Below are 16,300 nucleotides of genomic sequence, written 5' to 3' on the forward strand. Positions count from 1 at the left end.
GGTCAACTAGGCCAATAGGACAGCAGAGTCAGCAGGCTGTCTCTCAAGCCTCTCCGAGCGATGGGGTGGCATCTAGACGTAGCACCCGAAAACGTAAGCATAAGGCACCTTAGGCACTCCACGGGTATGTCACTGGTGATTTGGTGTTGGCCTTTGAATAGGGACCCAAATTTGTGTGATCGCTAACAAGTGTTTTTGTTTTGGACAAAATAAAGTCCACCTTTGTAACCATGGCTGAGGGTCTTATGTTTGTGGTGCATTTTTCTTTTTCACATATTTATCATGAGTGTTTGAGTGGACATTGATGTTTCTGTACTAAGCCCTTATTTGCAGCTGAACAGGTGGAAGATGTGGCACCTAAGTGCCACGTGTGGAAGTGCCAGGCAATGCTGTTCCTGCTAATCCATGTGTGTGGAGCTAGCTGAAGGTTCATTGGATTAAATTGTACCGGGTGTCCCTGCCTCCTTGGTGTAGTTGCGGGTCAGCGCGCTGCCCCTCATCATTGCCCTGTGCTTCCTCATCCTCTGAGCCACTGCTGGATTCATCATGTGCAGCCACATCCACTGCGTCAAGGTCTTCATCGTCAACTGCATCCCCCCTTTCCAGTGCAAGATTGTGCAGAGCGCAGCATGCTACCACTATCACCGACACACGATCTGGGGGGTACTGGAGTGCACCCCCTGAGCGGTCCAGGCAACGGAAGCGCATCTTGAGAAGATGAATGGCTCTCTCCACCACAGCCCTTGTGGTGCCGTGGCTCCTATTGTAGTGCTGCTCAGCTTCTGTTCTTGGATGGCGGAGAGGCATCATGAGCCACCTTCGCAGGGGATAGCCCTTGTCACCCGGCAGCCAACCAGTCAGCCGAGCCGGAGCACTGAAGAGCCCCGGCACCTGGGAGTGTCTGAGGATGTAGGCGTCATGGGAGCTGCCTGGGTACCTTGCACAGACTTGTAGAATCAGCATCCTGGGGTCACACACTATCTGCACGTTCATGGAGTGGAAGCCCTTCCTGTTGATGAAGGCACCGGGCTCACCTGCTGGCGCCTTGATGGCCACATGTGTACAGCTTATTGCACCCTGGACGTGGGGGAAGCCAGCAATGGCCATGAAGCCTCTGGCTCGCTGTGCCTGACTTGCCTGGTCGCAACGGAAGTGGATGAAGGTGGATACCCATCTGAACAGAGCGTCTGTAACCTGCTGGACACAAGTGTGTGCAGCTGATTGGGAGACACTGCAAAGATCACCCACCGAGCCCTGGAAGGAGCCAGAGGCATAGAAGTGGAGGGCGACTGTGAGCTTCAGAGTCGCTGGCGTGGAGTGTCCACCCACACAGTTAGGGGAGATCTCAGGGCCGATCATCTGATAGATATAGTTGACTGTCTCCCTTGAGTCGGAGCCTCCTTCGGCACTGCACCTCAGTCATATTGAGGTAGCTGCTTCGCCTTCGACAGCAGGATAGTGGCGTCTTCTGCAGCCCCTTGCACCTTGGACAACCTCTTGGCCCTGCACCTCTTGTGCCTGTGCCTGTACTCCCAAAGGTGGCTCCCCTAGAGGCTGATTGTCCAGTCCTGGCCTCCTCCTTATTCTATCACTCCCTTCCTCCTCAGGGAATCTGCCTCCACTGGAGAGGTCAGAACCCATAGCCCCAGGCTAAATGGAGGCCTCTGGAAAGCTGCAAGGCCAAAAATGAATGCTGTCTGCAGAATGCTTTCACTTTACACAACAACCTCTTGGACATCGATGAGAACTACTAACAATCATACAGGTATGGTTTAAACACTTTCATCAATTATAACTTTGTGAAAAACATGAACAACCCCTTTGAGTCCACATATCCCGACATTGCAAAAGTTCTCTTAAATAATCTCCTATCCGCCTTCCCGTTGGGCCCATGCGCTGACCCAAAGTTCGCACGGGCCCCTCAAAATTGTACATAATTGGCAAGTTAAGGGGCTTACCGAGCCCTTCAATTAATGGCGGGCAAACTGATCGCGCCCGCCCACTGAAATATCGCGATGGCGCGCGCTGATGTCGGCACACTCATGCGACGTCAGCGCACGTCATTTTACGCACTGACGTGCGGGCTACGCCATCCGCACATCAGCCGGAACATTTCGGCCTAGGTGTAACTGTAAAATCTGCCCTCAGTTACACTTCTATTAACACTTTGAAATAATCTGCAAACTTGGGGTTTTACTTTATCTGCTGGTAGAATTGTAACTTCGTTCATGGCCCTAAAAGTTGAGTGCCACTAATGCACCAAATGTTATAGCATTTATCACATTATTGCAATATTTATAGTTTGAGGCACCAAGTTTATAATGTAAACCATAAGTTCGCTGTTGATGTGTTCAGGCCTTTAATTAAGATATTCATGGATACTGAGTGAAGTGCAGGAAATTGGAAACAGGGATTTCTCATCAATCAAGAAAACTCCCAAGTAGAGTCAAAACATGATTTTCTTTCAGTGGCACTGTTTTAGGCAGCTCTTGATACAATCTCACTCTCATAAGAACATCTCTTGGACTTGCAACCCTTCCAAAACCTGCCATTAAATAAGTTATGCAAATAAGGTGCCAGGCAATGACCATCTCCAATGAGAGAAAAGATAACCATCGCCTCTTGATGTTAAATGGCATCGCTGAATTCCACCACTATCAACATCCTGGGGGGGGTTACCATTGACCAGAAACTCAACTGGACTAGCCATATACATACCTGCTACAAGAGCAGGTCAGAGGCTAGGAATCCTGTGGGGAGTAACTCACCTGATTCCCCAAAGCCTGTCCACCATCTACAAGGCACAAATCAGGAGTGTGATGGAATACTCCCTACTTGCTTGGTTGCTCCCACAACACTCAAGAAGCTTGACACCATCCAGAGCAAAGCAGCCCATTTGATTGGCACCACAATTAGAACCATTCACTCCCTCCACCACTGATCCACAGTAGCAGCAGTGTGTACCGTCTACAAGATGCATTACAGGAATTCACCAAGGCCCCTTAGACAGCACCTTCCAAACCCATGACTACTACCATCTAGAAGGACAGGGGCAGCAGATAGATGGCAACACCACCACCTGGTAGTTCCCCTCCAAGTCACTCACCATCCTGACTTGGAAATATTTCAGCATTCTTTCACTGTCGCTGGGTCAAAATCCTGGAACTCCCTTCTTAACAGCACTGTGGGTGTACCTACACCACAAGGACCGCAGCGGTTGAAGACGACAGCTCACCACCATCTTCTCAAGGACAATTAGGGATGGGCAATAAATGTTGGCCTAGCCAGCCCATGAACAAATTTAAAAGAAACACATAATAGTAAGAACACTTACGGGATTGTCGATATACAGCATTGAATATTTTGATGTCCATGGTACCTTCCGTGCCTTCACTAGATTTGAGCATATATATATGTAAAAAGAAATTGTTAAATTAGCAAGCAAAAGTCACTGAATTTAAAACTTGAAAGATTAGTCCTCTTTGATGATCAATTCTCAAAGCCAACAAAATTGCTGGCTCTTTATGTTTCATTAAGATTTGGTCAAATTTGACTGAGGACTTATGACCTGTACCAAAGGTGGGAAAACATTTCCCAGTCCCACTCCCAGTGATGTGTCATTATGCCAATTTCCAGCTTGTCTAATCCACCTAAGAAGGTGGCCGCCAAGAACAGAAAGAGCGTTAAAATTCAGATCAGTTCATAAATTTCAATCCCACTATTTTTAGGCATTAACCTCATAATTAATTTCAAAGCGCCAGAAATAAACAAATATTCAATTGTAATGAAAAATTTTCACAAAAGAACCACAAACGTGGATGAACTACCAGCACCAGGTTTGTTTCTACAACCTGAAGTTCCCAATCTGCACCACAATTTGGAGCATTGGTTTCTACCTGCTGGATATGAGTTACTGCCAGTATAACGCTATTCACGCATATAAGTAAGTTCTGTGCTCTTATATGATTAATTAATGAACATGAAAGAATGTGAGGGTAGGGATATAAGAACACAGGAGCAGGAGTAGACCATTTGGCCCCTCGAGCCTGCTCTGCCATTTAACCAGATCACGGTTGATCTTTTACCTCAACACCATCTTCCTGCACTCGTCCAATATCCATTAATGTCAATGGTATCTAGAAATCTATCAACTTCTGCCTTATATATACTCAATAACTGAGCTTCCACATTCCTCTGGAGTAGAGAATTCCAAAGATTCACCACCCTCTGACGGAAGAAATTCCTCTTCATCTTGGTCCTAAATGGCTCTTATACTGAGATGGTGTCCCCTGGTTCTAGCACCCACAACCAGGGGCAACAACCTTCCTGCATCTACCCTGTTGAGCCCTGTAAGAATTTTGTATACTTCAATGAGATCATCTCTCATTCTTCTAAACTCTAGAGAATACAGGACCAATCTTCGCAATCTTTCCTCATAGGACAATCCCTTAATCCCAGAGATTAGTCTGGTGAACCTTCATTGCACTCCCTCTATACCCAGTATATCCTTCCTTGGGTAAGGAGACCAAAACTGCACATAATACTCCAGGTGTGGTCTCACCAAGGCATTATACTACTGCAGCAAGACTTCCTTATTCCTGTACTCAAATCCCCTTGCAATAATGGCTAACATAGAATTTGCCTTCCTAATTGTTTGTTGCACTTGCATGTTAGCTTTCAGTGACTTAGAAACAAGAACACTCAGGTCTCTTTGGACATCAACATTTCCCAATCTCTCCCCATTTAAGAAGTACTCTGCATTCCTGTTTTTCCTATCAAAGTGCTTAACGTCACATCTTTCCACATTATATTCCATCTGCCATGTCCTTGCCCACTCAGTTTGTCTAAATCTCCTTGAAGCCTCTTTGCATCCTCCTCATAACTCACATTGCCATCAAATTTTGTTTTTAGTCAGCAAACTTGAAAATATTACATTTGGTCCCCACATCCAAATCATTAATATAGATTCTGAACAGCTGGGGCCCAAGCACTGATCCTTGCGGTACCCCACTAGTCACAGCCTGCTATCCTGAGGATGATCCATTTATCCCTACTCTCTGTTTTCTGTCCTTAACCAACCCTCAATCCATGGTAGTATATTGCTCCCAATCCCACAAGCTCTAATTTTGGTTACTAACCCTCTTGTGTGGGACCTTATCGAAAGCCTTCCGATAAGCCAAATGCACCATATCCACCGGTTCTCCCTTATCTATACTCAAAAAACTCCAACAGGTTTGTGAAACATGATTTCCCTTTCATAACTCCATGTTGAGTCTGCCCAATCTTACCACTATTTTCGAAATGCCCAGTTATCACATTTTTTCAAACAGATTCTAGCATTTTCCCTACTACTGATGTCAGGCTAATAGGTCTGCATTCCCTTGTTTTCTCTCTCCCTCCTTTCTTAAATATAGCGGGGTTACATTTGCTACCTTCCAATCTGAAATAGCATACATCAGTTAGTGAGAAACCATTGCTATCTCACAACACCAACAAAATCCTACATCTGTTTAGCAACAAAAGGAGGGAAGGGGAGGGGGTGTTGGAGAAGTGGAGTGCCAATTCTTCATTCATACAATGTCAAATAAATACTGCATGGGCAGTATCCAAGCAGAAAACAAGCACTTGCAAAAAAGAATTATTGTAGCTCCTTTCTTGAAGCGCAAAGTTAAAAAATATATAATTCAACATCAGTTCACGACCTATATACAATTCAGCTTAGCATTTTACATTAAAGCAGGAAACAATAATTCAGAATAAATTGAAAAGTTCAAACAAGTGATTTTTTAAAAATAACTGAGCGGCCTGTTCAAAGCATTCATGGGGAAAACAAACCACACATTTCAAAGGAAGAATAACAGCTAGATTTCGGGATATGGAGTCAACATATCCACCTTATAAGATCAAAGTTATACTTACATGTAAGATTTTTAGTGACAACATATGGTCCATGTTCAACAAAAAGCCCAAACATTGATGAGCCTCCAGGGCCACCTTGCAGCCATAGCAATACAGGGGCATTCTGTGGCAGTGTCTGTAAAAGCATACACAGTTATCATTAAATCACAAATAAAAACACTAATATGATGAATGGCATAGGGTCTGGGGAAAATGCCCATGAGGATAAGGGGAAGAAATGATTGTACAACGTTAAAACCTATTTAAATTGCATCCACAAGGGGAAAGAACCAGTTTTTCTTCAAAACAAACCCAAAAGACAAATGAACAGGAACTAACAGATAGTAAGTTTAATACACAACCTGGGAAAAAAAGTGCAACAAATAAAAGAGTCTTTACAGACCCTGCAAATTTCAGTGCCTCTAGAAGTCCGTGGGGAAAGGGCTGACTATGGCAGATGGTTAAGAATTGGATTTTTGTTGGATCCAGTAGGATTGTAAAATCAACCAGCAGCTGGTCTCAAAAAACTGCTGTGCTGCACAATGAAAATCACACTTTTATAAAAGTATTTATTTTTAAATGATGATTTCAGATGTGCTTTTGTGCATCAGATTGAAGGGTGTTGGGTCTGTAGAATGATACTTTTCTTTACTGCCCTGTCCCATATTCATCATTCAGTCAAGCAGTCCTTGTGCAGGTAAGATACAGCCAAGTGCATCAGGAATCTTCTCCTATTCTAGTTTAGCCTTTATCACAACCCCAGAGCACCTTCTACTCAGCAAGGGGAGTCTTTCACAGGTATCATTGAGCACGATTAACAGTTTATGAGGAATTACAGAGTATTTTTCATTTTGGTACACACACTAAGATTTAACTTAAGAAGCCCCAAACTCATTTTATGTTGGAACTATACAGTTGTTTTATCCATTAGGCGATGATGGATTTCAACCTGGACTGTTGAGGTGTGATAACCATGCAGTTCAAGAGGATAGCAACAAAAAGAAAAAGATAGACTTGCATTTATATATTGACTTTCACAACATCCATATGTTCCAAAGCATTTATAGCCAATGAAGTACCTTTGAAGTGTAGGCATTGTGTAATGCAGCAAGTAATTTGTGCAGAGTCAGGTTCCACAAACTGCAATGTGTCATCTGATTTTAATATGTTGGTTGCCCTCGACACCAGGAAGAATGTCCCTGCTCTTCTTCCAATAGTGTCCTGGAATCTTTTACATCCACCCGAGAGGTTAGAAGAGACCTCAGTTTAATATTTCATCTAAAAGATGGGAAAGGTAGTAGGATAGAGGTAGGAGAGAAACTAGGGTGGATGAGAAGGGAGTTGCTGGGTGCTACATTTATGCCACATCTGTGAAGTACAAACTGCACCCTTGGTGACTCCCTTCCATGTCATGTCACCCACCACTTCACATGCAAAAGGGCAGAATAATGGGACAAAGGAGCAGAAGAGCAAGGAGTGAAGCAGAAACAGGAGATGAATAGAGGTGAGAAGGCAATCGAAACAAAAAGAAGAGAAAAGTGATACAAGGACAACTAAGGGTGTTAAGTCAGGACTCTTGTGTTCTGATTCAGCTTGAAAAATACCACAGGGAAATCTATAGAAATCTATTTAAAGTTTTACATGTAACATTCAATTCCTATACCTACAGGAAGATCACCACATGTTACTTTAGCCATGATTAGATGCCACACCTAGTTTAATCTGGTGAGGTTTAAGTTTCCATATACCTGTGATGCATCTCAGTTTCTCCCAATATTTGGTCCTGTAAGGTACGAAGCTGTCGTCTGTCTGCGTTTTACTGAAACAAGATTCCTGTCTCTCCAAACTCCCTCCAGATTTTTCTGACCCCGCCCCCCCCCGGCCCTCCAACTACAGTTCAATGTCATGATTTTAAACAATAGCAAATGACTATTGTCGGTATCTGGTTTCTTTATGTTTTTAGATATGATTTTCTTACTGACTGATATTATATAACTCAACAAATCTTATTTGTCATCTTGATGTCCCCTGATCCCTTTGTGCGTCTGGCTCTCACTGTTTTGTTCCCATTCTCTCTATGTTGGCTTCCCCACTCTCCTCTGTGACTGCCTCTCTCCACTTCCTCCCCATGCTCATTCTGCAACTCGTGTTTCAGACCACTTTGACAGCCTGTACTCTCTCCTCTCTATCCATCGTGCCTCATTTCTATCCAGTTCAGCTGTTCTTTCCATCCTCATTTCCTTCCACTCGCCTTCACTACTACCATTTAATTCCCTGCTTTCTTTCCATTCCTCTGTGGCTGCCTCTGTCCGCTTTTCAGTCTGTTCTCTCTCCAGTCCTCTGTTGCTTTTCATGTCCATTTAAGTCTCCTTTGTCTGCTTCAGCCACCGACCCACCACCCGCCACTCATGGCTCGTCAAGAAAAGGGGAACTCATCAAACAACAAAAGCATTTATAACAGATTGTTAATCAGCCTGCAAATCTTTCTACTTCTTTACACTATTCTTCAATGAAACAGTATAAAGATACAACACAATCCTCCGATTCTTCTTTTCGAGACTGAAAAGCCCCAATTTTCCTCATACGAAGAATCAGTCTTATGGCTCTACACTGCCTCCAGCACTTGCGTCTTGGTGACCAAAACTAGATACAGTATTCAAGGTTTCATTGATTCAAAGCGTGTTTTGACCAGAATAAAATATAGTTCGATTATTACTTCCTTGAAGGAGTGCATAAGAGGCCATAGTTGGAGGACACAACTTTGAGTATTGTAAGGTTGGAGGAGATCACAAAATAGGGAGGAGGCTTGAACATGAGGATGGGAATTTTAAGTTAAAGCATTGGTAGACCGGGAGATAACACAGGGGTAATGGAGTAATTGTGACAAACAAGCAGTGCAAGTTACATGCATGGTCTTTAATGTATTATGTGGATTATATAGATAAACAGAAATAGACAGAAAAACACACGAGATCTGCAAGGCAATTTGCTTAAAATGTCTGGGAAGCAAATCGCTATGCACAAGCTGCTACAGTGATGGGAGTAAGATGTGAAGCTAACCTACTACTGCCCTCTGGAGGAAAGTTTAGCAAGACTGAGGAAATTAATTTTGCACTTCTAGGGGTGGTTTTCCTGGATTTTTAAAAAACCATTCTATGCTTAAAGGTTAAACCTAAAGTATCATGGCTATTTGTGTAATACATGAGATCAACAGGTTCAATTTTAGAGGCAGAAATTAATTCAGCATTAAAATTTATAAATAGTGGAATGGGGAATGTTAAACAGTCCTGCATCTATAGTCAAGATATTAACAGGGTGGGCTGCGGGTTTCTCAGCATGCTGTGGAGTTTCAACTTGCCCCTTTGACAAATTCCCCACTTGGAATTCAGCTTGATTAACAGTTGGGCATGAAGGACTCCAGAGCAGGCCACAGGAGCAGTAGGAAGTCTGCAGCTGTTACTAAGATCCCAGGGGTGGGGTGGATGGCTCCTTCCCCAATCTCAGGGGTCTTTGTAGGGGAATGTCTGATGCAACCTGTCTGATTTTATACACCTCTGAAGTCAACACAGAGTAAAATCTGGCGGAGTGTAAATCACGTATCTGACCCAAACCTGCCCCATTCTCCTTGTGCTGGTTAGATTAAAAATCGGGGCTAAAATTTGTACAGGTCACCAGATGTCAGTTGGATAGCATGTTAAAAATTGCTGAGTGCAACAACTTTCATGCAAACATTTGATTTGTTTGGGATTTTTAACCTCTTGAAACGCTCTAATTGCTGACGGTGACCCTGGCTAGGGAGGAGGGGAAATCAGGGAGTGTTTCCATCTCTGATCACCCCCATGCTCACAGAAATTCACTTCCTCGATACACTGAAACCTGGCCTTCTTTGAGGGTTGCAGCTGGTGTAGAGCAGCACAACAGCAGAAGCAGCATCGTAAGGAAAGGAAGAACTCAAAAGGAAAAAGTTATAACCATCTAACAAGGAAATACACATTATGAGAAAGAACCCTGTTCTAAATTTTACCACTCTTCAAGGTTTTGACATAAAACTGGTTGATTTTTTTCTTACTTCAGCTGCAAATTATTTTCAAGATATGAATTCTGCAATAGAGACTAAGTGGTCAAAGATATTATTTCCCTTAACTCCGACCCTCCCAGATAAACATTCCCTGCACCATGTATGATTATTACTTCCAGTGTGACAAATGGTTAAATGTGAGCATAGCAAGTTTCCTCTTCCACCCTTGTCAATTTAGAATCTTTACAAAGTTTTGATATATAAATCCAAACAAGTCAAAAAATCTACATTCAGCTGATGTTACACTCTTTCTGGAGTATTTAGAGAAGGATCTTTAGTTTCTACATGCTATAATGAACATTTACCTGTGCAGGGAAAAACCAGAAGAAAAGGTTGCTATTGTAGGACTTATTCACGGTCAGAAATCCAGAGTAGCTCTTCACAGCTGGACCTTCTAGAGGGCCCACTAAACTCAATTCCCTAGCTGAAAAGAAGTGAACAGAGTTAATACTTTTACACACTGGAGTCCAAAGTAACTCTATATTTGTTGAAAGATCATCATTTCTTCACAATTTTTAACTTGCAGGAGTCAAAACTCAAAACAGATGAGTAATTCAAACAACACATAACTGGAAAATAGCCTTGAATAAAGTCCCATAACCAAGGCCATAGCTCCAAGGTCACCAAATTAGGTGAAGGTCACTTTATTACATTGAATTTCAGGATTTTCAAATTAGTGCATTGGGATCACATTCTATAATTTGATACCAAGGGTGAGGTTTTAACTTAGGAGGAGGAACTCATCTGCTCAACAGCTGCTGAAAGCCTCATCAATGCCTTTGTTACTTCCAGAATTGTCTATTCCAATACACTCCTGGCTGGCCTCCAACTTCCACTCTCCATAAACTTGAGCTCATCCAAAACCCTGCTCCCCATATCCTAACGTACACCAATTCATTTTTACCCGTCATCCCTGCTCTTGCTGACCTACACTGGTTGAGCAATGCCTCGATTTTAAAATTCTCATCTTTGATTTCAAATCCCTCCACATCCTAACCCTCCCTATCTCTATAACCTCTACCAGCCCTACAACACCTTGAAATATCTCCAATCCAACAATTTTGATCTTTTATGCATCCTTGATTTTAATCATTTCACCAGCTTCAGCTGCCCAGGCCCCAAGCTCAAGAATTCCCTCCCTAAACCTCTCCACTTTACTACTGCTCTTTTCTTCTTCAAGACACTGCTTAAAACCTACTTCTTTGACCAAGCTTTTTGTCATCTGTCCTCACTTACATGGTTTTGGGTCAAATTTTGTTTGATAACACTCCTGTGAAGTGCTTTGGGATATATTACTACATTAATGGTGCTATCTAAATGTAGTTGTTGTTGTTTAAAAGTACTAAACTACACAACAAAGGGGTATTGGGAATGCCAGATGAGCTGCAGTTTCCCCTTCTAATTCTATTTTACTAACACCTGAAAATTAATTACTTAAAAATGATTCAATCTTTGGAGCCTGTCAACATTTACAAAACATTCCAATTTCACTCATTTTAGCTTGCCGTCAGAAACACAGTTGAATTAATACCTGAATTATGAAACGGACTGCCAGAAACCTATTAGTCTATAAATCATATTCAGAAACTTTTCATAATTAATTATAATCAAAGCAAACTAACTGGAAGATAAAGGGAATGGGAAAATTCTAAATCTATCCTTCCCAGTTGGAGTTAAACGGGTTGTTGTTTGCAATTATATTGAGTGTAGGTCAATATTTATTCTCACCTTTCTCAATTTCTCCAGATTCCAGGTAAGGAGTGAGAAAGAGGGGTTTTCCAGGATCTACCTTTAGTGGAGTAGAAACTTTGACACCTTTAAACATGTGACGGAGAAAAGTAAACTTTCCAGATATACAACATGTCTGAATGGAAGCGAGTGCAATGACCAGTAGTCGTGTGTGCCACATCCTAAAGCAAATGAGCAGAAAGTTTATTCAGTTTTAGGAGAAAAAGAAAGCTTCCCATTTCTTTGTTGCATGCAACTGTAAAGTTGTACATTAAATTATAGTTAAACAGTTTGACACAGTAAAATCATTAATTAGAAGAATGATTGTAAAATAAAGAATGGCTGCTTTATAAGTTCAACATTGACGAAGATGATGAGCTGCCTTGACAGAGGAATGAGTGGATCTGCAACATGTGTTGTTCTGAGGTGTGCAGGAGAATGCTGGGGAATTCAGGAATCAGGCTTGAGGGTTGGAGCCTGAAAGTGGGACACCACTCACCTTTCCTTCTCTAATGAAGTCATTGAACCCCTTGGGGCATTGAATCCAGCTGCGCGGCATTGTACTCCTGCTTCTCACTTCTTCAGCTATTTCTTCACCTGCTTGGTTTGCGAGGCTGGCCTCTTCCTCCTGTCTAGAGGCCAATGCTTCTCTTTGGGTGCTCACAGCCAGGGTCCGAGACAGGGGGATGAGTGCTAATCACCAGGGTCCGTGCCTTCAGGGGACCTGGGCTTGGCAGCACTGCCCCCTCTCTCAAGTGCCCTTATTTTGCTCGCAAACACACACCCATTGGGCACTCTACTCCAGGACAAAGTTCCAATACTCGAGATCGGATTGTCCTGGAATGAGAGCCCAAGTCCGTTTGTTTTGATAGCCAGGCTGCATTCTGGGTCATGTAGTCCACCCTTGGCCATGTTTCTGCCCTCCGGCACAGGTGACAGCCCACTAAAAGGCATCAGGAGTCAAGATGGGGAGGACAGGAGGAGTAGCGGCTGCAGCAACAGCAAGGCTCAGGGCAGCTGGAGATTTAAACAAGGCTGAGAGGAAGCGCGCCTTGCCACCTTCACAGCCCCCTAGAACTCCTCCTCAGCAATATTGATCTCCAAACCTCCCAGGCCGGGGGTGAGTGAGTGAATGCCAGTTGTGCAAGTCCATAGCAGGACATTGACCCTTCTTTCTACTAGTTTAAGATTGGGCAGCTGCAGTAGATGTAGAAAAACGTGAAGTGATAAATTTTTGAAATAAGAATGGGGAAAGGAGATATAGATATCAAGAGTAAGACATTAAATGGAGCAGAGGAATCTTATTATGCAGATACAGGTTCTTAAAAAGATAGAGTACAAGTACATAGGGCCATGAAAAAGACAAACAAATCCTTGATGTGTCTAGAAGTACAGAATGCAAAAGAAAGGAGGTAATATTGGAATTTTACAGGACCATAATTAAACTGTACTTGGGGTTACTGTGTAACTTTGAGAGCTCTCAATCAGAAAGTATATAAAAGTAATAGAAAACGTGCATTGTAGGTTCCCCACTGAAGGACAAGGAGGCAGCGTTAGGAAGAGAAACTTGAGAAATTTGGGTTTTTTCACTAAAGTTGCAAAGAGTGAGTGAGCGTGTGAGAATGTGTGTGCGCGTGAATGTGTGCGAGAGAGAACCCTGAGAGTGAGATTGAGACACACACAAACACACCCTCCTCCTACTCCTCCCTCCCAAAAAAACCTATCCACACACTGCACTCAGAGAAGAGAAAATCCAGGCTGAAGGCAACCCGCTTCCAACCCCCACTCCCGTATGAATTCTGTTGAAGTCAGCTCAAAGTGTGCGACACCAGAGGCAAACGCAAGGTCAGTGTTAGTTAAACCTAATACCTTAAGCTCAGCTCTAGTCCCCTCCTCCTTCCCTGGTGACCAGCATTTGGGGCCTAGTCTCTCTCTAGCTCTCCTTCTTAAGCAAAAAGACAAGAAAGGTTTTTAATAGCTCTGCTGCCTGGCACTTTTAATGGTCATTTCTATTAAGTACTCATTTTTTAAAAATTATCAAGTTATTGCTTTGATATTTTTTTTTGCTCAACAAGCTATAGAGGTCTACAGCACAGAAAAATGCCCTTTGACCCATTGAGTCTGCGCTGGTCAAAACCTAGCTATTCTAATTCCATTTTCCAGCACTAGGCCCATAGCCTTGTATGCCATGGCATCGCAACTGCACATCCAAATACTTCTTAAATGTAATGAGGGTATCTGCCTCTACCACCCTTTCAGGCAGTGAGTTCCAGATTCCCACCACCCTCTGGGTGAAAAAATTCTTCCTCACATCCCCTCTAAACCTCCTGACCCTTACCTTAAATCTATGCCCCCTGGTTATTGATCCCTCCACCAAGGGGAAATGTTCCTTCCTGTCTAGCCTATCTATGCCCCTCATAATTTTATACACCTCAATCATGTCCCCTCTCAATCTCCTCTGCTCCAGGGAAAATAACCCCAGTCTATCCAATCTCTCCTCATAACTAAAATTCCCCAGCCCAGGCAACATCCTGGTAAATCTCCTCTGCAGTCTCTCTCTCTAGTGCAATCACAACCTTCCTATAATGCGGATTCCAGAACTACATGCAATACTCTAGCTGTGGACTAACCAGCGTTTTATACAGTTCCAGCATAATCTCCCTGCTCTTATATTCTATACCTCGACTAATAAAGGCAAGTATCCCATATGCCTTCTTAACTACCATTACCTTAAGGGACCGGTGGACATGCACACCAATTTCCCTCTGATCCTCGGTACTTCCCAGGGTCCTACCATTCATCATGTATTCCCGTGCCTTCTTTGTCCTGTCCAAGTGCATCACCTCACACTTGTCTGGATTAAATTCCATTTGCCACTGATCAGCCCATCTGACCAGCCCATCTATATCCTCCTGTAATCTAAGGCTATCCTCCTCACTATTTACTACCCCACCAATTTTCGTATATATATGTATATAACGCCGATCCCTTTGGAGCCCCACTGGACACAGGCATCCAGTCACAAAAACACCCCTCGACCATCACCCTCTGCTTCCTGCCACTTAGCCAATTCTGGGTCCAATTTGCCAAATTGCCTTGGATTCCATAAGCTCTTACCTGTTTGTTTGTGTTATCTTCATAAATTTAAAAAAAAAGTTAAGTTATGTTTTATGTTTATGTTGTGCCAAATCAGATCTGAACAGCTGGGTTTCTTGCTGAAGGTGAATGAGGGGCTCACAAGAAGTCGGGTTGCTTTTTGGAGGGCTGGAAAAGGGGGTTATTTTTACTCCTATAAAAACGGAGTGTTGGAAATGCTCAGCAAGTCTGGCAGCATCTGTGCAGAGAGAAACAGGGGTCAGTGATCCTTCGTCAGAACTAATGCAGATCATGGACCTGAAGTGTTGACTCTGTTTCTATCTACACAGATGCTGCCTGGCCTGAGTATTTCCAGCATTTCCTGTTCATATTTCAGATTTCCAACATCTGCAGTAATTTGCACTTCTATTATATGCTCCATGCTGGGCATTTGTAAGTCTGGTTAGTTTCAATTTAAAAATGAGAAAATATTTATTATTCAATGCAAAAAGCCTAATTTTTCTGTGAACAAAGCCCACTTGTGTGGATAGAAATAGCACATTACTGCAGGTGAATTGGCTGGTGCTACTTTACTGGAAGGTTTTGCCATTTCTAAACTTGGAAGTGAAACCAGGAGTCATGCGCGAATACAATACATCACTGTTAATTCGAGATATTCTCATTTGTACATGGGATTGTTGTTTGAGGTGTAAGTCTTTGGATGTTGTGATCTGGATATTGCATAAGGCCAGGTTGAAAGCAAGCAAGCTGGGTGCATAATATGTACGGCCAGGTTGTGTGTAATTGTCTGACAAAGCCATGTTTGTAAAGTGTATCATACTGAAACCTGAGCTTTCGATGGGTTTTATATGTAGAGACGTGGAGTACAAAAGCCAAGAGGTTTTGCTATGTTGACTATGGTTCCCAAATATGGGCAGCCGAAGGATGTGAGGGAAAGGGTTAAAGTGGGGAATAAGAGGCCTGGAAACAGGAGAAGCACCAGGGCCAAAGATTTCTCTCCGTGGCCCTGCTCACAGTCCGCAGCATAATCTCCAGGGAAGCAACCTTTCCACATTGCACATCCATTCTCCTGGTCACTGTATACTCAGTGAGAGACCTGACCCCTGACCCCTCCCAATGTCACTCTAAATAGAAATCCTTCAATTGACAGGTGTGGGTCATCATCACACCCACACTCTGATTGGTGGGAAACCGGGAAGTGGGATGCTAATACCATGATTTGAGTTAAAGGCAAAAGTTGACGCAAATCCCTGATTTGTTTGCTGAAGCAAACAGATTCCCCTATCCATTGCCCTATCCATTGCTGGCCCCCCTCCGCACCCACTGCTGTGAACGGGTCTGCTACATGAAATTTCTGCCCAGAATGTTGCGCAGATAAGCATAAATATAGCTAAAAAGATAGAAATTAAAGAAAAGAAATGATAATGAAGTATAATTAAGAAAAAGAAACAAAAAAGAATCAAGATTTAAATTCAGTCCTTTTTAGATATTTTACTTTTT

General features: G+C 42.9%; 1 protein-coding gene across 4 annotated transcripts in view; it reads right to left on the bottom strand.

Moving 5' to 3' along the window:
• cpvl (carboxypeptidase vitellogenic like) overlaps positions 1 to 16,300 on the bottom strand; it is a 106,081-nt gene that overhangs the window by 80,878 nt on the left and 8,903 nt on the right. For 2 of the 4 annotated variants that reach the window (XM_078539033.1, XM_078539030.1), the window contains exons 2-5: positions 11,705 to 11,886; positions 10,282 to 10,400; positions 5,920 to 6,034; positions 3,335 to 3,393 (exon numbers count right to left, since the gene is read on the bottom strand). In XM_078539033.1, the coding sequence (XP_078395159.1) occupies positions 3,335 to 3,393; positions 5,920 to 6,034; positions 10,282 to 10,400; positions 11,705 to 11,885 (474 nt within the window). In that variant the 5' untranslated portion in view covers position 11,886. Of the gene's footprint in view, positions 1 to 3,334; positions 3,394 to 5,919; positions 6,035 to 10,281; positions 10,401 to 11,704; positions 11,887 to 13,573; positions 13,650 to 16,300 lie in introns of all 4 variants that reach the window. The other 2 variants (XM_078539032.1, XM_078539031.1) reach the window with 2 other exon arrangements.

This window comes from Cetorhinus maximus, chromosome 3, assembly GCF_964194155.1.
Source record: "Cetorhinus maximus chromosome 3, sCetMax3.hap1.1, whole genome shotgun sequence".
Lineage (NCBI taxonomy): Eukaryota > Metazoa > Chordata > Chondrichthyes > Lamniformes > Cetorhinidae > Cetorhinus > Cetorhinus maximus.